This window comes from Scatophagus argus, chromosome 10, assembly GCF_020382885.2.
Source record: "Scatophagus argus isolate fScaArg1 chromosome 10, fScaArg1.pri, whole genome shotgun sequence".
Lineage (NCBI taxonomy): Eukaryota > Metazoa > Chordata > Actinopteri > Scatophagidae > Scatophagus > Scatophagus argus.
Window position 1 is genome coordinate 9,122,483 of NC_058502.1, and position 19,998 is coordinate 9,142,480.

At 39.3% G+C, this 19,998-nt stretch overlaps 1 protein-coding gene across 1 annotated transcript in view; it reads right to left on the minus strand.

The window, feature by feature from the left end:
- sorcs3b (sortilin related VPS10 domain containing receptor 3b) overlaps positions 1-19,671 on the minus strand; it is a 38,011-nt gene extending 18,340 nt beyond the window's left edge. The window contains exons 1-5 of the mRNA XM_046402207.1: positions 18,695-19,671; positions 5,380-5,447; positions 1,296-1,395; positions 981-1,139; positions 729-802 (exon numbers count right to left, since the gene is read on the minus strand). Coding sequence (XP_046258163.1) covers positions 729-802; positions 981-1,139; positions 1,296-1,395; positions 5,380-5,447; positions 18,695-19,393 — 1,100 coding nt within the window. The 5' untranslated portion in view covers positions 19,394-19,671. The remainder of the gene's footprint in view (positions 1-728; positions 803-980; positions 1,140-1,295; positions 1,396-5,379; positions 5,448-18,694) is intronic.
- Between the last annotated feature and the right edge of the window lie 327 nt (positions 19,672-19,998).

Consider the following 19,998-nt stretch of genomic DNA (forward strand, 5'->3'; position numbering starts at 1 on the left):
ATCCCTATTGTGTGAAACCCGTAGCGAGGTGTTTTTATCTCAATCAGTCAGCATGGAATCTGCGCCACTAGAGGCAATTAATCTCAATTCACAGAAGACTCAAAAGAGGAAACAAGAAGAGGGAGGGGTGACAAAATATCACCTATTACCATAAATGTGTACTGAAGTGACTGTGTGTAGTTATGAAATTGCTGCAACGCCACTGGATAAATAACTATTTGATATAATACGTGTGAAGGCATGGTTTTCAACAGCACGTATAATGCATTGTTTCGGGTGCAACTACACCCGTTGCGCTGTTCTTATTTATCAGACGTTCTCGCTGTTCATGCATGCGGAGAGGATGTCCTCCAACCAATGTCCTTTTCTTTATTGGCTAAAAAAAAACAACAACAAAAAAAAAACAACACACACTTGGGTTTGGACACATACTATGACAAACAGGGATAAACGGACTTACATCAATATTCACTGCCTTGTGCCTGAGCAGCTGAGATTACTAAATGACAGCGACAACAAAAACAGCATGTCATGTTTGTGCTATGGAAAAAGAAGTAATATTCCCTCAGGTCTACGTGACGTGGGTATTATCAGCTTTGTGCTTGAGGTCTGCTTTTGACAAGATGTCACTGGATCCTTCCGAGATAGCATAGGGTCATGAACACTATCATTATGCAAATTACAATCAATGACTGTACGAAACAGAAATAGGAATCACGCAATCTTACCAGTAGAATCGGCCTGGCATGACGTTGTCGTGAACAAGCTGCCATTTCCTCCCAAAGTCCATTGAGCTGTACAGCTGCAAGATAAAATTAGGCCGATCTTCATCACACTTAAAGTTTGAGGGAGGAGGATATTGATAACACGCATAGCAGCGATCATCGTATCACATAAAAACTACACTGTGTAACAGGTTACGGATTCAGCATCATATATCATCTTATTCCCACTTAAAAGTTCATTCACTCAGAGGCTACCTTGCTGTCGTGACTGTAAGCCAGTATCCAGTTCTCCTGTGCAGGGTGGAAGAGCAGGCTTAGGATATTGAAGTTAATGGGATGCTTCTCAAAGCTTGCCCCTTCATCTGAACTGATGAGAACAGCACTCTCTACCTCTGGGTCGCTAAGCATCATTATCTAAAGTACAGAGGGCCAGACAAGGGATATGGCATTAGAGGAGCGGGAGAGACAGAGACGCTGTAATTTTGCAGTAGTTTTTTTAAAAAACTGTAATTTGATGTCAAGCTTGTAAGAGATCAGACGGACAGATAAAAGCAACAGAGAAATGCTGACCTTCTGTTTGTTGGTAGGGCAAACGTAAAGGTAACTTAAGACTGTCCTTGAGCCCACTTTGTCATTCAGTTTCGTATAGGTGCTTCCATAATCACTGGATCTGGACAGAAACAGAAAACATGTTGCATGTTTGATGAAATCCATTATAGACCTGCAGGGAACAGAATTTTTTTTTAAAAAAGTACCATACCACTGGTTTGGCATGTTTTAGCCCATTAACTGCAAATCATTTATTCTTTACATGACTGCATCTACAAAGCACACCATAAGTTTTCAGATTGATTTTATACCATTCAAGACTTTGCTTTTATGGAATGAAAAATCAGCTTGTAGAGAAAGATGTGCTAATGTGCCAAGTTTGTTTTTGTTGTTTTTGTTTCTCTCATAAGACAAAAAACAAACAAACAAACAAACAAACAAAAACAACAACAACTTTGTCACAGTCCTGTAAAAAATGTCTGCTATCCTTACATCTAATATAGGAACCAAATTATAAAACTTGGAAAATCACTTCACATATGTCAGTTTGCTCTTTATTTGACCAACATGCTTCAGCACACGGAGGTGATTGAATAAAAAGCAGACCTTTCATGTATTCAGTTAGTGTTGCAGTTTCTTTGGATTTTTTTTTTTATATATACAGAAATGGACCATACAAACATACAAATTGAATCAATCAAAGGAAACCTGTGGTGTTTTTGACCACTTGTGAGATGTTTTGAAGAGTGGGTCCCCCATTTTGAGTGCTAGTGCTAATGTTGTTGTTGTGTATTAAAGATAGTAATAAAAAGTAGCTAAAGCCTGCTCAAAAAGTTCAAAAAGATTCCCTCATATGCTAATTTGCACCTGTGATATCAATACTTATTTACATTGATTATTATCACACTATATCAGCATTATAAAATATGTACAAGAGTTTAGCAAATTTAAGTTAAATGTGCAACCTCAACTGACTCTTACTAACTTTAACATTAGCCATTGTTATTTGTTAAGTGCTATTGTGATATCAGTATGGATCTAATTCTACCTCTCCGATGTAGGATGTTAATAGAACTGGAAAAAACACTGGAATAAACTCACTCTTAAACTTAAATAGCCAAGTTAATCATTCACATCAACATCAGAAGCAGAAAGAGCTCCTGGGGCAAACAACGTGATTGGCCGTTAAGTGCACATTTACAGCTCATTCATCTTACTGTCCATCTGAAGATCGGTCAGCTGCACATTCACTGATAAATATTGGCCAAGTTAGAGGTTATGGTGTCGCTAGGCAACTAAATCTAGCAAGACAGTCGCCAAGTTGGCAACACTCTCTGCTTAATTGAGGATGCACGTGTTTATGCACAAACCCATAAGTGACAGGATGCATACCACCACTGACTGCAAAAGACAGTAAAGCAAAGCTGTGGTGCATGTAAATAATACATAGGAGAACAAGAGGAAAATATCACATGCTCAAATGCAGAGAAGGACGATTTAAAACGGTGAAGGTGAAGCAGCAGTGAAAACAAATAAATACCTCACTGCTCAGGTCATTCACATTAAAAGAGAGGCTACACTGTAGGATGTCTCTCAGGCTATTCAGCTAACAACTAGCGGCGATAACCCCGAGAGAAACGTAGCAATGCACCGGCAAAAGACAGGAAGTAAAAGACTGCTAACCAGTATAGTCTAAACACAGATGATGGATGTAACAATGCAGATTTCAAAAGAAAAGCAGCTTTTCAGGTGTTTCATGGGGAAGTTTAGACATCACAATAATGTGTTTACAAGAAAACTCCACAGGGTGCCTTCAGTGTATTGTAGCATTTTGAAAAAAAAAAAAATGATATTGTCATTGTGTGGTAATGCATGCACAGGGGATAATCTGAAAACACCTCCTTGCAACTACATTAAAGGAAGCTCTAATAAAAAAAAAAAAAAAAAAACATTCAGAGGGTGTTGCAATCACATTTTGACAACCAACAAGAAAAAATAGCTATCAAGAGAAGCATAAGGCAAAGCTTTCTGTATTAAAAAGGTTGACATATTCATTAGGCACTTCCTGTTCGCAAAAACAATACCATTCAACATTAATGTAGCTTTGACAAACACATTATGCAGGCTAAACATTCACTTTCTACATGTCAAGCAAGTCCTTGCAAGCTGATTTTCATGCAACACTGGCATATAATGAAACCGGCAGCTGCCCGCAAGGTAGGAAATTATGACTTCAGGCATGCTTTGGAAAATGGTCAGGAGTACAGTACGTACATACAGTAAAAGCAATTTATAGTTAAAGAGCTAAAACATCCAACACGAGCACAGTCCTTGAATGGAAAAACACTCTGAATACACTGCAATCTCACAATCTCTCAATCTTTTTACTTCTTATACTGAACTATCTTTTCATTCTAGGAGATGGTTATACAGGGAGGACAAAAAGAAAGGTATTCAAAAGTAAAGATTTCATATAGTTTTTTTAATCTTAAAATTATTGCTAAAATGTCCTCTTGTTCTGTTTTCATCTGATTTAGATATTTAGTACTCTCTTCTATTCAGTTTTCATTACAGTAGTGAAAGTTTATAAGTGAGGCATCCTGTTTTTGTATTGCTACAAACAAGCGACGTTCTGTTGTGACAGAGGAGACTTCTAGCAGAACTGCTCATTCCTTACAAGTCCATGCATCCCATTACAAGGTTAGATGTGTTTGTCATCCCAATCTTCATATTTCTCCACACCACAAAGAGCCAAACCACACTCTCAGTTCTACCTGAGTGGCTCCAAATGTAATTTCACTGCATAATTGGATAGATACCCAGTGTCTGCTATCATTGTCTGTGCATTAATCTGAATTGTCCCATTTGCTGTTGACATTGTTTTTGAAAGACTTACCCCTCAACACATTCATATTTGTGCTTAAGTAATCCTTTCAGTCGGATCTGTGGAAGAAAGCCTCTTAAATGATGTAATTATGTTGGGAATTTCTTTAGCAGAAAAGCCAGCTATCTGAAAACACAAAGGGACTTGATGTGTGTTTTGATGGGTTCTGCAAGTCACTCATTGATCAGCGCATTTTGCCACCAACAGTGGCCTGGAGCTGTAGTCATAGATTAGTTATTGTGGTATCGCAGAAATCATTTACTCTTGTTTCTTTTCATAACATTCAAATCTCTGCTTTTCTAATACCCATACTAAAAGCCTTCATGCACCCCCCGAGGTACACTCTAATTTACTTGTGGTGCCATTGTTAAGCAGACACCTTGATGATGGAAGACCTCCTGTACACAATATGGGATTTCAAAACGTGTCAAGTCGGGTGTAAATCTTAGCGGCGCCTCTGGTGAAACAGATATTAATTTGAAGCTCTACGCTTGGCGGACTGATGGTCTCTTTTTCATGTGTATTTCAGAATGAAATGAGTTCTCTGCAGGCTATGGGAGAGGTGAAAAAAAGGCATATCAAAGACTGGATTGGGTTCTCTATGGCATAATCCTTAATGAATTCCATTCTTATTTATGACCTGACAGGGCACTGTAACTCACCTCTCAATACATACTGCATGGAATTACTACAGCTATACAGTTGCAATTGCATGTCAATTGCCTCTGAAACAAAAGGTTACGGATGACAATCAATCAAAAAACTCCATCTGGAAGTTTCTAGGTCAGAGGAAAAGAGCCATAGATCCAAACCAAGAATCCCTCAGATAAGTCCTCTGGTTTATCTTTCAAGAAGTAGACTTTCAAAAAGTTTCTTTGCTGATGATGGACAGACAATAGATTAGGTCTTTTCTAAAAGGTTGTCACAGAGTCAGCTGTGTTATTTAGAGGACTGCAGGAAGCTAAGACGAGGATGCTTTATTCTCAACTACTTCACATTGCTTTATTAAAACATAGTTTATATTGGCTTCCAGTGTAACTTGATTGTTCATATCCTAGCAAGGGAGAAGACTATAAATCATACTACACTGCACTCTCTATGAATATATTATCCTTATTGTTTTTAGACTTGTGCTTTTGCATTTTTATAAATTTCCTGCAATGATGCCATAATCTATTTATATGGGAAAGGAAAAATAGCAGTGATTAAAAACAAGCTTACCTCCAAAGTGAGCTCTCAGTAACAGCCCCCAGGTTGAAGTCATACAGCTTAGTCAAAATCAGGATCACCTGTAACAGCAACAGACATGTGTAATTATATGCCAACGTCCGCACTTTGCCTATGTGCCTCAGCAGCATACATTTCCTATCTGTTCCTAATGATGTGGAATGAATACAGCATGTCTGCTACATCCCTTTACTAATAAATATCAGCCTCATACAGTACATTATCCCAATGACAAGTGATCCTCATGCTGTCAAGAGATGTCAGTCTCCTGGTGGCAGGATCAGAAAAAAAAACCCATGTGGGCTGTCAAGAATTGTGTCTGTATCTCATGTGGAATGGTACCTACATGACAGCAAAATTTGAACATAATTGTTCACTGAACAATAAAAAAGAAATGTAGTCAGCGGCTGCACCACACCATTCCCCATTTCCATTTTTTCTTTAGTTGTCTTTCTTTTTGCTTTCAAAATAGTGAAGTAGTTTAGCTGCAAAAGCACCAACAAATGTTGATCTAAAATGTTGATGGAAGATGTTATGTCACTTATTTTATTCATTGGAAGACGTCCAGTTCCAGTTCGGGCTAAATGCTTTTGCATGTTCTCTGAGGATGGTTGGACAATGTGTTTCTGGGCAAACAAAAATGTTGCCCATAAAAGCCTGCCAAGGCACAGAGGGCAGAGTGAAATGGTGTGCAAACGAATTATTGTCACTCCAATGGTATTATAAATGACTTCCCATGGGGACGCTCATAACTCAGGAAGGGGGGGGGTTGAGGGTGGTGTGTGTGTGTCTGTGGGGGGGGGGGGGGGGGGTTTAAGGCCGGGCATGGAGGGAAGGAGAAGAAATGGCAGATAATAACAATCAAGGAGCAGAAACATGGCATAATATGACGAATTTTTTAAAAAGCATGAAAGATAGGTCAAAAGCTCAATTACAGTGAGTTTAAACACATTAACCTTATGGGACCCACGGAACGAGTCATTAAACCCGAGAAAAGCCGCACAAGACTTGGAGGAACAAAGACATGCTTCTAAGTCTGCTTTGAAAATGTTAAAAACCCAATTGACCCACAATTTAGCCATCAAATAGCCACTGTGCATGGCTGGGACTATCTGCTTTACAGGTTAATTAACCAATCACACAGAGAGATAAGCATTTGCATAACTAAATGCACCATGTCTGCAAGGTCCAACGCTGGAGTCTGAATCAATTTGGAGAACAGACTTAGTTAAATGGCTGTGATGTTAGGCCTAATTGTCTGCTTTGAAAAATAGATACGAGAGAAAAACTCAGCCAAACTGATGATCATTTGTCTCTTCAGTTGTCTTTTGCTAACAACAATGGCTCAGTGTCATGGGACATTATACCGTAAATACTACGAGGTAAATTGAATCTGGAATTGATTTTATCAGTGTCAAACTAGAGGCAGTTCATTCCTAACCAAAGGGATTCAGATATCCAGCACTGCAAATTAACTCAGTGAGCAACAAATACATTTTTAAAGGGTTTCAATCACTTGCACCATTTTGCACATGCAACAAATTTAATCAAATGTTCACAAATTTACTTGAGGACGTACAACAGTTCTAAAAATAGCCCGAAATGGCAAAACTCTAATGAATAAGCCTCTTAGCACCCAAGCAATAATTGCCATTAGGAACTCTGTCTTAACTGTTGTCAACGTGTTTGTGCGGTTGGCTCATTAACAAAAGCTGACCCATCGAATTGGGTCAGTGAAGCTCTACCTCAGGGACTAACAGACTAGTGAGGCAGATGACTGTTTGGATGATTTGTCCCTAAGTGGATACATCAAGAGTACATCACTGCAGACTGCATGTTCCCACGTCTTCAGCATTATTGATAGGCTGTGCATCTGTGGTCGCAGTCAATAGGGAGTAACAGCTATACATGCAAATGCTGAGGCGAGCAGGGAGACCGCAAAACCAGATGCATGACTCACACTAGGAGAAACAGGCAAAACTGAAGTTGCATTAAGCGACTTTATGGTGCAGCCTTGCATTTATGTAAATACTTGGAACAAACAAACACAAAATGGCTTCCAGTATTATTTTGAGCCTTCTAGGTAAACACAATTTTCCATGCATATCATCGCTCACTTGCATACATGAAATTAAGTAAGGACCCTGGAAGGCCAAAAGCAGTGCATTTATTCATGTTTATGTTTTATTGATGTGAGCAAAGAGAGCTTTGCCCCAGGAAAGTCAACCAATCATTTTTCAGATTGGCTCTCACCCTCGGAGGAGTTGGGTTTAGTCATCCTTTTATCCTAACATTCTATTCTTGTCACTTTCTTCCTCTTCCTTCCTTCCCTTTCCTTTTCTTCTTGCCTTTTCTCTTTCCTCTATCTCTCTGTCTTTCTTGTTCTTTCTTAATTTTAAAATGGACTCTCCAGGTACCTTTGTCATTGTGTGATTTATTGTTGCATTAAACATATTTCATGAGGAATCCACAAATAGAGATTAAAAAAAACAAAATAAAACCTTTCACAGTCACAGTCATGCAAAGACCTGACGCACTCTATTGGCAACACAGGTGTTACAACCAATAATGGCATTGTAACGATTTGCATCACATTGTATGCGCTCGCCACAAGTGTCTCGTCCACACGCAGACCGCGACTCGCGTTCGAGCATGCAGCATATGCATGTGCTGCCCATTTACAGTCACAAACTGTTGGACCAAATCAAATCTAGAAATTCCATATCAAATCTGTTATTTTCTTCTCTGTTAAAGAGAAATGCTCAAATTTTTAGAGTGCTTCAGTGGGACGTGAGAGGCATCTCAACACCCTGTTGGTGGGTAGAAGATTTAGTACATGACTCGCAATTTAGATCTGAATCATCTCTGTGTACTGCACGGCAAAATGACTATTAATAACATGAAGTAGAATGTACACTGGCATAGTTTTAGTGTGCTTTCTAACATCATACTTCAAATGAAACCTGTTGCTTGTTTAGCCAACAGCCAAGCATCATTAAGAAGGCACACTTTAAAAATGATTTCTGTCTAATTGGGCAGTTGAGAGTGAAGAGAAGGGAGATCTCTATTCAAAACATCTCACCTCCGGATTGTTGTTTCTTTCTTTCTCAGGAGAAACACATCACGGCAAGAAGGAAAACTCTTTAGAAATACGAGAAATGCAAACACTTTTATGTAGATCTGGTACTGTTTTTGAACCTAACTGGAGGGCATGCAACTGAAGGATCTAAATTAATTTCCAAGGGACCCCCAAAGTTGATAACAGTGAATGATGTAAGGCTCTTTGTAATAACACGGCTGACGGCTTATGCTCAGAGAAGCACTGACACATTTCTCTATTTTTTCCGTACCTTTAGCATCCTGGTGAAAAGTTCACCACTACAATGATACACATTTACATTCTCATGAATACACATAAGATTTTGTATATTGTATCGAATGGTAAACACATCCATACGAACAGACATTCTCCTGGGAGTCACCCATGTCTGTTTACCAACTACAACATCAAAATATGTGACAGCTCGCTGAAAGTGTAAACACAAATTAAATAATTTCTTAAATATGAGCTTTCATAAGCAGTTTCATTTTACCCTTACCTTTTTCCTTCAGCTGATGTGAGGTCAGACTTGAGGCCACATAATAAAAGGTGGATTTTTAATCTATCAGGTGATTGGATTAAATAGGATGTGACAAGTCTTGAGTGCACACATTCTTTTACTTACATGTACAGTAAGGGTATATTTTTGTATACTTTTTTGTGTTTTGCATGTTTTGCACCACACAATCATTTTCTAATTTATTTTAATAGCAATATAATAACTTCTTTTAAGCAGAAAATTGCCTCTAAGAGATTAAAGTAGTTTGTCCACCAGAGAGTTTGATGGTTTAAAACTGTAAAATATCCCACTTAGTACTCAGTTTTTCCAAAAGGCCCTAAATGATATCTTTATGATGATAGTTAGGAATCCACAACTTATATCATGTCCCATCAGCTAACCAATAATGACACTGTAGATGTCAGACAATACAAAGACAAATTACTTTCATTAACCTAACAAGGGCAGCTTTAAAGCTGGTTTGAGACCCACCGATAAACATAGAGAAGAAGAAGCGCATCAAGCTGTTTTTGTGCTCATGACATTCTGTCGCTGGGGTCGACATTTTTTACTGTTTCAGAGGAAGACGACACAACTGCAATTTGCAATACATGTCCCACAGCAGTTATGAGTGAAGGGAAAAAGACTGCAAGTGTGAAGACAACAAAATCTTATTCAGTCTATGGCATATTAAATCATCCATGTTTGCTCTCTACATTAACTATAGCTGCTTTCTTGTACAGACTCCACCCTCTACTGGACTCAAACTTAAACAAGTTGCTAATCAGGATGGCCTTGCTTCCCTCAACTTTATGGAGCATTACACTCGGTTTTAGCTCATCGTTTTACTTTTTCCTTTACTGTTTTGGTTCACTTTCACCACACTGAGAGGATTGTGTTCAGAAGCAAGGTGGCAGCTGCTGACGATGAGAAAGATCTAAAATCCGACTGTACGCTACCTGCTAAACAGCACACTACACAGAGTTAACAAGCTGGTGAACATAGTGGAGCATTTAATAGCTAGGCAGGAGTTGTTAGAAATCAAAAACAGAGCTAAAAGGTAATGAATATTGATCTTCAAGTGGCCTGAAACATGACTCCGACGGAATGATAATGTTACTCCATAAATGCTGCATGTGAACAAGTTCATCATATCAGCTTGAAAGGTAATGAGATGTTTCGTTCATAACTTGTGCATATGAAGACTGTGTGTGTGTTTTTAAATTCTTTTGCATAATTCTTCACATCTTTGTCACAGTGTTGGTTATCCAAAAATTGATTCTCTGTCAAGACTCCCTTAAATAAGAAGCAGAAGAAGTGGTTTGGAAACCGTAGTACACAAGAGCCAAGTCTACCAAATAATGCAGATCCATGGTGGTCCCCTAATGCATTCGGGCCATTATCAGACACCAAAAGCTGGCACATCAGAGTGAGAGGAGCAAGCTGGGACTCCACTGCTCACATCACTATGCTGCATTTCACTGGCCTGTTCATGCAGATGCAATCCTGAGGACACAAAAATAAAAACCTGTTTCATTTGTTTTTAAACTCATTACATTCTCAAATCCATTAAAAGGGAAGGTAGAATCAAAGCCGAGGGCAAAAAAAGAGTCACTTGAGTAATTTTACAAAGACTGCATTTTCTTTAAGTCAACTAGCTAATTAATATCCTAGATCTCCTACCCACACTGAGAACATTTCAGGTCCGTTGCAGAGTATTACTGTTAATTTTCATTTCTTGTGATACGAGGGACAAAGACCAGCAGCCAAGCACAAGAAAAACAAGAAAAACTGTAGATGTAGAAAGTAATCTGTGAATTAAAATTAGCTCAAAACTTTGGTGTCACAACACATCCTACACTGTAGACATAAAGTGGAATGTTTATTTATTTAATTTTTTCCTCATAAGATTAGATTCATGTATTCATGCATCCATTAGAAATTATCTGATGCAAACACCTGCAGAGAAAAGAAATACAGTATTGGCTGCAAATTTGCATAAATTTCTTTAAGGCTCGACAGCAGCAAGGGCAAAATCAAGAAGTGGGTGGAGGGATAAAAACAACATCTTGATTGTGGCTCTATGAGAACGTCTGCAAAGTAGAGCACTAAGCAGTAAAGACAAAGCGCTTTTAAGAGAAATGCTGTGGTCGAAGACAGGCCTAACTCTGTCCTCATCTTATCTGTGGACCAAATTGATTGTTTGTACTTTTGTTGGTGAAAACATACTCCAGGGATGCTGCTTTCATCAAGTAAACCTCAGCAAAATGTCCCTTGTGCATTAGTCTGCTGTCTGTATGTTTGCTCATCCTCCTGACTCCTAAGCTTTGGTCATATAACCCTGATGCTTTGAGCTTCGGAGGTTTCAGCAATCAATTCAGTCCATTATGGGGGGAAATTAATGGAATGGGCTGACTATGAAATGGCTTCACTTCAAATACAGCTTTATTGTGAGGAGGGTTTGTGGGCATGCTATATTTCTCCGCTGCTACCAACAATACATGATAAACTATACTGCCATTAGAGGGATAAAAGATTGTTGTATGTCTGCTTTTTCTTTGAAGAAAGCTTGGGGTAAAAAGTCAATGAAATATGTTTAATGGACCAAGCGAAAAAAAAACGCTGCACTTGGTCCACATTTTTCCACCGTGTTTTGATGCTGATGTCATGGCATGATGCACTGCAGTTTGAATGGTGAAAAACCAGCAGCATTCAAGGACAAATCTAATGGAAACTAGAAGTCACGTACATTTTTGACAAATTTGACAAACCTTTAGTCGCATCCTGTGCTATTTAAAATTAATTTGATGCATTATTAACACCAAGGACAGCCAAAAATACTACGTTAGCATTGTCATCTAACAGGTTTCTTGTTTTCTTTGCCACTCTCGTTCACTCATATTTAGTATTCAGAGGTTGAAGGTACAGTTGCATAACTAAAACTTTTACTTTCCGTGTGAAATCCTGTTATGCACAGAGTCATGGAATACAACAAAAACTGCAAATATACCAGGGTGAAATATGATAATACAGAAACAAGTTTTGGATAAGTGTGAACACTCGTTAACATTCTGGAGAACTTTGAGTTTGTTTAGCACCATTCATACATTTCTTCCAATCTCTTCTGTTCCTTTGGCTCCTCATGGCTCAGCTTCTGCCCATAGGGGTCTGAGCTGAAGCCAAAGGCGGTAGTGGGTCCAAATTGAGATCTTGGAAAGAAAAACCCTCCACCTAAAATTACCCCATTCACTGCCAAAAGTGGTGAGAGACTCAAAGATTATGAGCTAAATGCGACACACATATCCTCATTTTGTCATGTTCTGCTATTACTTACTTGCATTTTATATAATGACTGGAGGAAGAGGCTGGCTACTGTGTAATGCTGATGCTGAGTTTCTAGTTCTCCTAGAAATTACATTCAAATACTTGTTATTTGTTGGCCAGTCAAAACAGATACAAATGCTGGCAGGATTATGTTCAGCTAATATCTTTCATAGGGAACAAAGTACTAAAGTACTGAACTGAAGTGAGGGTGGGTGTCAGTGTTGCCAACTTGGGTAATTTTCCAGCAGAGTGGACTGGTGAAATTTTCTTTGGGTGTAATTAGGGCTACTTTTAGTACGATTCTGGATGTTTACCCTGCCAAAATTAATAATTGCAGTCCTGTGAATTGTCCCGTTCCCCTCTCCAGGTATTCTGATTCAGACTGACAATGGGCTCGACACGCAGCGACTGACAAAACCAAATGTCACTTGAGTTCATTACAGTGAAGCTGAAACTTTGGTTACAGAGTTGTAGCTCTGTGATATAAGCCCTGCAAAAGCGTATATCAATTCATTGAAGTTTCGAATGTTGACCTTTATGGAATAATGTTACGTGATCCGAAAGACTTCTTCTAACCATGGTTTTGGGTTCACCCAATTCAATGAAAATGTCCAATCATTACTCCCTTGTTTCTTAATCTTGTTTTCTTCCTCTTCCTGTGTATGTAAGCAGCAGTAGCAACTGTTAAGTATAGTACTGGTACTTAATTCATAGGATGCACATTAGTTTAGAGTGTAAATGGAGCAGTGTGCAGAAATGCCCTTTCAAATGCTTTGCGTATAAGGTGGCATTTTTATCTGTTTGTTGATTTGTTTCCAATTTTTTTTTCGTTTTATCTGCAGAGTGAACACAACAAGCTGTTGTAATGTCACTTTAAAACTACCAACACTGATTGTAGAGATGGGCTGATCAACATTTGTCGCTCCTAGTTTATTTATTTTTGTTTTGCTGTTGCGTACCGCCTTAACAGCTGCAGCAGTCCTGCAGTCTACATTTCTGAAATGCTTCCAGAGCATCATGTAAGATGAAATTTCAATTACCTCTGAGTGGAAACTGAAACACTGAAAGGAAAACCGAGAATATACAGCAAAGATGGAAAGAAATGAATGGGATCAGAATCAAAGATGGCGATGAACAAAACCATTTGACTATCAAAGTGTGTCAAGTAGAAAAGCACAGCATGAAATCAGGAATTAAAGACTACTGACTTCAGCTTTAGAGGGTGTGTGAAATGGATGCAGGAGTAAAGCTGGAATACAATTGTACGTTAGTTCAAATTCAAGGCTTAGATGTTTAAATCATTTGCAGTCTTGTTTTCTTATTGATGTGAATTCACCTCCACCCCAACATAATCATTAACTCATGTAAATGATGTGTAGTTTCTGTCAGGTCTCACCTCTGCATAGATTTTCATGAATATGAAGTAATAAATCCTAAATAGCTGCCATACATTTGTCCATATTTACATGTCCATTTATGTAGGCTCTGATTGTGACTATAACTCAGTTTTATTTGTCCAAAGGAAAGTCATTTTAACAGATTTGTTCCAGGATAGCCATTGAGTGAGCATTCTATGTCATTTTGTGTTTGGAAGTTTTCCATCATCACCATTGATTGCACAGTGTGTGTGATATTTTAGTTGGGTCTTTTCTATCTCACTAGATAGGAAAAACCATTTCCTACTCCAACTAATACATTCCTGTCACTGTAAACTGCCCAGTCAAACCATTATTTAAGCCAACTGCCACCTGAGCAATCCTAGTCATCTTTAAACATGATAGTAACTGCTGTGTTGCTTCAGGCAATATGATGCTTCAAGGCCCAGCGAGACTCAATATAATCTTACCAAACCGGGTCTTGGTTTGCCTGATATTAGCAGTGATGAAACTAAAAACTAAATAAAATCAGCCATGACCTTTAAGCATAAAAACTTTTCATACAGCGCCAGTTTGCATCAACTCTACCTCCATAATGATTAATAAAGAAGTCTCCTCTCAATTTGAATTTCAATTTTTGTGATTTTCCCAATCAGAAATTGCATAAATTTGTGTTCATAACCAAATCGCAGTTTTAGTATGTATCTCCCACACTGCGGCAGTTATTAAAATAATTAATCACATGCAATCCTGTCAAATATGATTCAGCACCCGCTTTGTCACTTTGATTAAAATTGGAATATAAGTGTGTGTGTATCAGTGTGAGTTAAAAGGGAGAGAGACTGAGACTGATAGGAGGCAGAGAAGAAGATTCAAGCAGTGACAGTGTGCTTGAGCATACAACTGACGGCAGGCCTTTACTCGTTGCTCAAAATGCACTTTGTGAGGCAAAACTATACAGCGCAACTGCTGATGAAGTGCTGAGAGCCTATGTTGATGTGATACATTACGGTCCCTGAGCACAAATGATTCATGAAAAAAAAGGGCAAACGTGTCATTTGAGGAGGAAAAACTGGGATTTCACTGAATTATTTCTACAGAGAGGGTGAAACTTGGATCCAGTGCGCCATAAAATAAAACTGAGGCAAAATAAATAAATAAATAAAACAAAACAATGGAAAATGCTGTCTTTTTCTGAGCTAACCTTTAAAAAATTGCCCACCCAGGCTTCTGAGCAATTGTTTTTGCTGTGGTAACCATCAGTCTACCTCTTACATAGCACGCAGGATTGCTGCAGTTTCTATCAGCATTTTACAATCACATCAGTGGACAGTGCACCCCTAAAGGCTTCAGGCAGGCTGGATTAATGAACAGACTTATGGTGCTGACATCCTGAGGGACAAGCAGGCAAAGAACCAAAATGGCTGGCAGAAAAAAAAAAAAAAAATCTTATTTGTGTTTTTTTGTTGCATTTACAACTTCTTTAAATCCATATTTAGTAAAAAATCTGAAACTTACCTGAACATCAGTTCACGCAGATGGTGTTTTAACGATAATATACACAAAAAAAAAACTTGAAGTACTGCAGAATATTCTAATACAAAGTGTGTAAACAGGAGGGACACAGTTTCTACTTAAATGTTGAAACGTAAACCAATTTTGATTTTCATCAAAGGTGGCTTGGATCAAAAATCATCTTAGTTAGCAATGATAGAGGCTGAAGATGATGAAAAGCACAGTCATAAGAGGTTTCATATAACAGTCCCTTTGACTGAGCATTGTGAGATTTTTACTAAAAGGGTCTTACCCCAAACTATAACAAAAATGCAGTTGTGTGTGTACAAAATGAAAGCCAAATCTGGGAAATTATCAGAAAAAATAAAACCACATTAAATTTTTTCTCTTTGTTGTATCTGAACACCTCTCACCTCTGAACATATCTGAACAGTGGCAGCCTTTTAATGCACTTTTCATCATCCTGCAGCACCAGCAAACCCCGGTCAAACACCTCTGTGAATTGGGAACCCATTCCATTTGATTTTATGGATCAAGGAGTTTCTATGCAACCAGCACTGGCATGTTAAATGGAATGGCTGTCTATCTAATGAACCAGTTTTAAACACAAGTGTCCCCTAGGGCCGTGCCATTTCCTCTTTTTTATTGTCTATTTATACCGATGAGATTATGTGCAACAATAACTGCCTCGTTCCGATTAAGCATGCGGACAACGTGGCCCAAGAGGCCTGTCTGATTCCCAGTCAGTGGCAGCAGAAAAAGACGATGTTACAGAGCTGACAGATTGGTTTTGACTCTCGTCACCTCAGACAAACCATGACAAAAAAAAACAAAAAAAAACAAATGAGATTTACTCCTCGGCCAAGAAGAACAGCTGGCCTCATCAATGTCTAGCTCCTCCCAGGGCAAGTTTCTAATAACAGGCCAGTGAAGATGACTAGACCCGGATTCTCATGGTACAGTGGGTGGACGTTATTTACACCAACATACAGGACCATTTCTGCAGCAACAGCTCAGAGGATGTGATGTCAATAATGACGCTCATTAACCGTCTCCAACTTCAGCACAGCGTCCTAGTTTGGTCAGCTGTCTGCGAGAAGCTTGCAAAAAAAAGTCAATCAGGAGCCTAAAATCATTTCGCTGCCAATAACTCCCTGATCACCAGCTGGCTTCCACACTAAGACTTTTGCCTTCAGGGGGGTTGGGAGGAGGAAGTGGGGTTTCTGCATCCCTTGAGTGTAGGATGTGCTGCAATGGCTGTTTAAAAAGACACTAACATAGTCATATCACAGTTTGAACACCCATGTGAGGCAAAAGACTCAAATATTGATCTGCCATTGAGGGCATCCACATCCAAACATATTTATTAGTATTTTTAATGAGTTTCTTGTATATTTTTGCTCATATTCATGCCACACAGCTTTACAGATCAAAAACTCATATATCTCCATCCCCATTTACATTCATAACAGATTTAAGAAGCAAGATGCACAGTCAATTAAAACCACATGTAGTTAGGACGCCTGGATTTTAAGGGGAATTCATGCGGTATATGTTTTATTCTCATGATTGAGTCCAATCAATACTATCTCCCTTAAAGTCAGAGACAAGAGAGCTATGACTCCAGGCTTTGATGTCTCAGACAATCAAATCAAATAATAGTTGAGGGACTGATTTATGGACAGATTTCAAGTTTCATACGATGAAATTCTTTATCACATCTGAACTCTCAGGATCCCCTGCTGGTGCATTCACCATTACCTTCTACATCTTTCTCATTTCACCCGCTGTGGGATTTCACATCTTGGCCAAGATCACAGGGAAAGTCTTGAAGTGAATATTTGATAGAACGACCCTAGACCACAGGAATGAAGTAATTTTCCTTCAAATGTCCCTTTTAGATTGGATTTATTATCAGTCATTTACATCTGATATCGCCTGAGCTCTAACATCCAGTCATAAAATGCCATCAATTTAAACTCTGCAGTTCCAGTCGTACTTTTGGGACGGCAGACAGGGTTTCAGACTGTATAAATCTCAAGATGTTGACTGGCTGCAGTGACAAACCCATCAGTAATGAGCCAGTGAACAGTGTCCTGCAGTACAAAAGGCCATAGTTGGTGAAGAAATCTCAAATCAACAACATGTTTCACGATACATCCTACAAACCACACTTTATTAGGTGCTTTTCTGGTTTATTTCTCTGCACTGCGACACATCAACACGGCCAAAGTCTGCGACGCCTTTGACGTTATGACATATTTCACCAGACAGACATGTACTAGATAAGAAAAGCCAAGTAGAGGTTTAATCGTAAAATTGAAAAAAAAAAAAAAGACATTTTTTGGATAACACATTAGTATTTTCATTGTTTCTGGGACACAAAAATCTCCTGATGTGGTCCCAGATTAATGTTTCTGCCACACAATCTTTTGCCCAGCAAACTGAGGTGATGTGAATTACCTGAAGAAAAAAGGCAGAGTAGCTCCTTTCTTTTGTACAAGGCTGTTTGTAGTTTTAAGATTTTTGTGCTTGATAAACACCGGAGCTTGCAAACACCTTTGGATGCTGCGTATGTAAAGCAAGAGATAAAATCTCAACGGCTTTGTCTTTGTGGTAGTAAAATGGTGTGCAACCACAAAGTGTGCATGCAGCTTTGGTGTGTGTGTGTGCGTGTGTGTGTCCCCGTGTGGGAGGGAGCGGAGGGGAGGGGGTGATCAGGATGGTTGCTGCAATGTCTTGTTGTCCATTTAAGTTGTGCACATTCCCATCAACCTGTTCTGAAGTGCAAAGCAACAAACATATGGCAATGCTGTGTTCATCTAGACAATTATCAACAAAGTGCGAGTCAAATGTCAAAGATAAGGCTTGGCTCATTTGCCAAAAGGTCAGACTGTGTCTCACCATCGTCACATTAAGACTCAGGTTGGACACAGTCGCTTTTAATTGTAGCTACTGCACCTTCCTGAGAGACATTACTTGATTATTTCATTAATAATTAATGTGTTGTGATTGCTGCCAAAATGTCTGCACCTTTCCATAACTCAGTGTCAAATACATTTTCCCGGGGGGCTAACTGTTAATTTAAAGTTCAGGTGACAAACACTTTGTTGAAACAAATGATTGCACTCTAATTTGACAGAGCGAGAGAGGAATCCTGCACAACCGTATCCATCAAGAGTCCACACAAACAGCCGCGTAATCCGCATGCAGCCATAACCTCCGTCTAGGCACTAACGAAAAAAAAACATAATCCTGACAGTAAGAAGAGAAAACGCACTGATCAGGTCAAGACGATGTAAGGCTGAAATAAATAGTTTGGAAGAACGAGCCAGTTGTGCGTAAAAATGTGGCAGATTCGTGGAAATCTCTTATATTTTTTTCAAAATATGCATTTCATACAGAAAAATAACTATTGCAAACAATGCGTGGGTGAACTACACGTTCCCTAGAATCTTAATTATGATGAAGTGCTTTTGTAGGACTGAAACTCACGCTGCTGTTGTGTCCGGACCAGTGCACCATCGCCTGGTTGTGTGCCGAGTCTCCCGATAGAGCAAAAGTGGATGTGTCCAGGTGCGGCTCACCCTGCCTCGGGTTAGACCCTCTGGCTTCCTCCCCAGTGCGCCTGTACTCGGCTCTAGAGTTGGAAACACCTTGGACAGTCTCCACAAACCTCTCTCTTGGCTGTGCTTCTCCTGTCTCACTCCTGTCCACATTTTCGGTGTATATTGTACCCACACTCCTTTGTGCCCTCTTTCTTGTGTCGGGAAATGAGTTTTCTGACATTACACTCGCCATGCTTTGCATTCGTTTGTCCTCGGAAGTGTAGCCATACTTTTTATCAAGTATTTTAGGATGGTTGTGATAGCTCGGTGTCGTTTTGACGCCGATAGGTTGCTCATTTCCAAGTCCACTCTGTGTTTCATTCGCCACTTGCTTGCCATTGTTCGGTTTTAAAGCACCGACTGCTTCCGTCTCAAAAGCGCTTGAAACTTTTGTGCTATTGTCGACTTTGAGGGAGACTTTTGATTTTCGGGCTACATGTGCCTCCAGCGGCGTTACCCCCAGGCGATAAAATCTGTCGTTTGTTCCGAGAGAACTTATTTCCGCTTGAGCCAAAAACTTGGGTTGAAAGGGGTGCACCAATACGAAAGCCAACAGAGAAAAACTCCGAAATGACCACAGTCCCATTGTTTTCCTCCAAAGTGACAATCTGTAGTGGCTGGAAAAATATGTAGCAGAGCTATTCAACTTCTAAAATATTCAAGGTATCATCTTAACGAGCGAGAAGCTATCGAGCAGACCCGCTCGCGTCCAGGAATTTGTCAAAGTGAGGGACCAGTTGGGGAGGCGCTGCGCATCAGGCAACCGCGCCGACGGGAAGTGACTGCAAGAACGGCTTGAGCTCATTGTTCATGAGCATGTTTGGAAAAAAAACGAAAACAACAAAAAACAAAACACGAGCTCAAAATGCTTCAATCATTTGAAATGACTTTTATACTTAGACGCCAGTCTTTATTCAGTCACGTCTCGGGATATTTGCGTAAAAATATAAAAGTTATTCCAAACAGCACTTGAGGGATTTGGAACGACGAACAGCAAAAGTAATTTGTGCTTTTGCAGAACAGTATTAGAAGGACAATATTTCATCCGATCAATAAATAGATAATATCATTTGCCTGCATCAGTCAACACCGGATTCACCTGTCAGCTGTGTGCACGTGCGCCAGCATGTGTCAAAGTATATCAGCTGGACTTCCTGATAACGATCTAGACGTTTCACTGCCTATGACAGA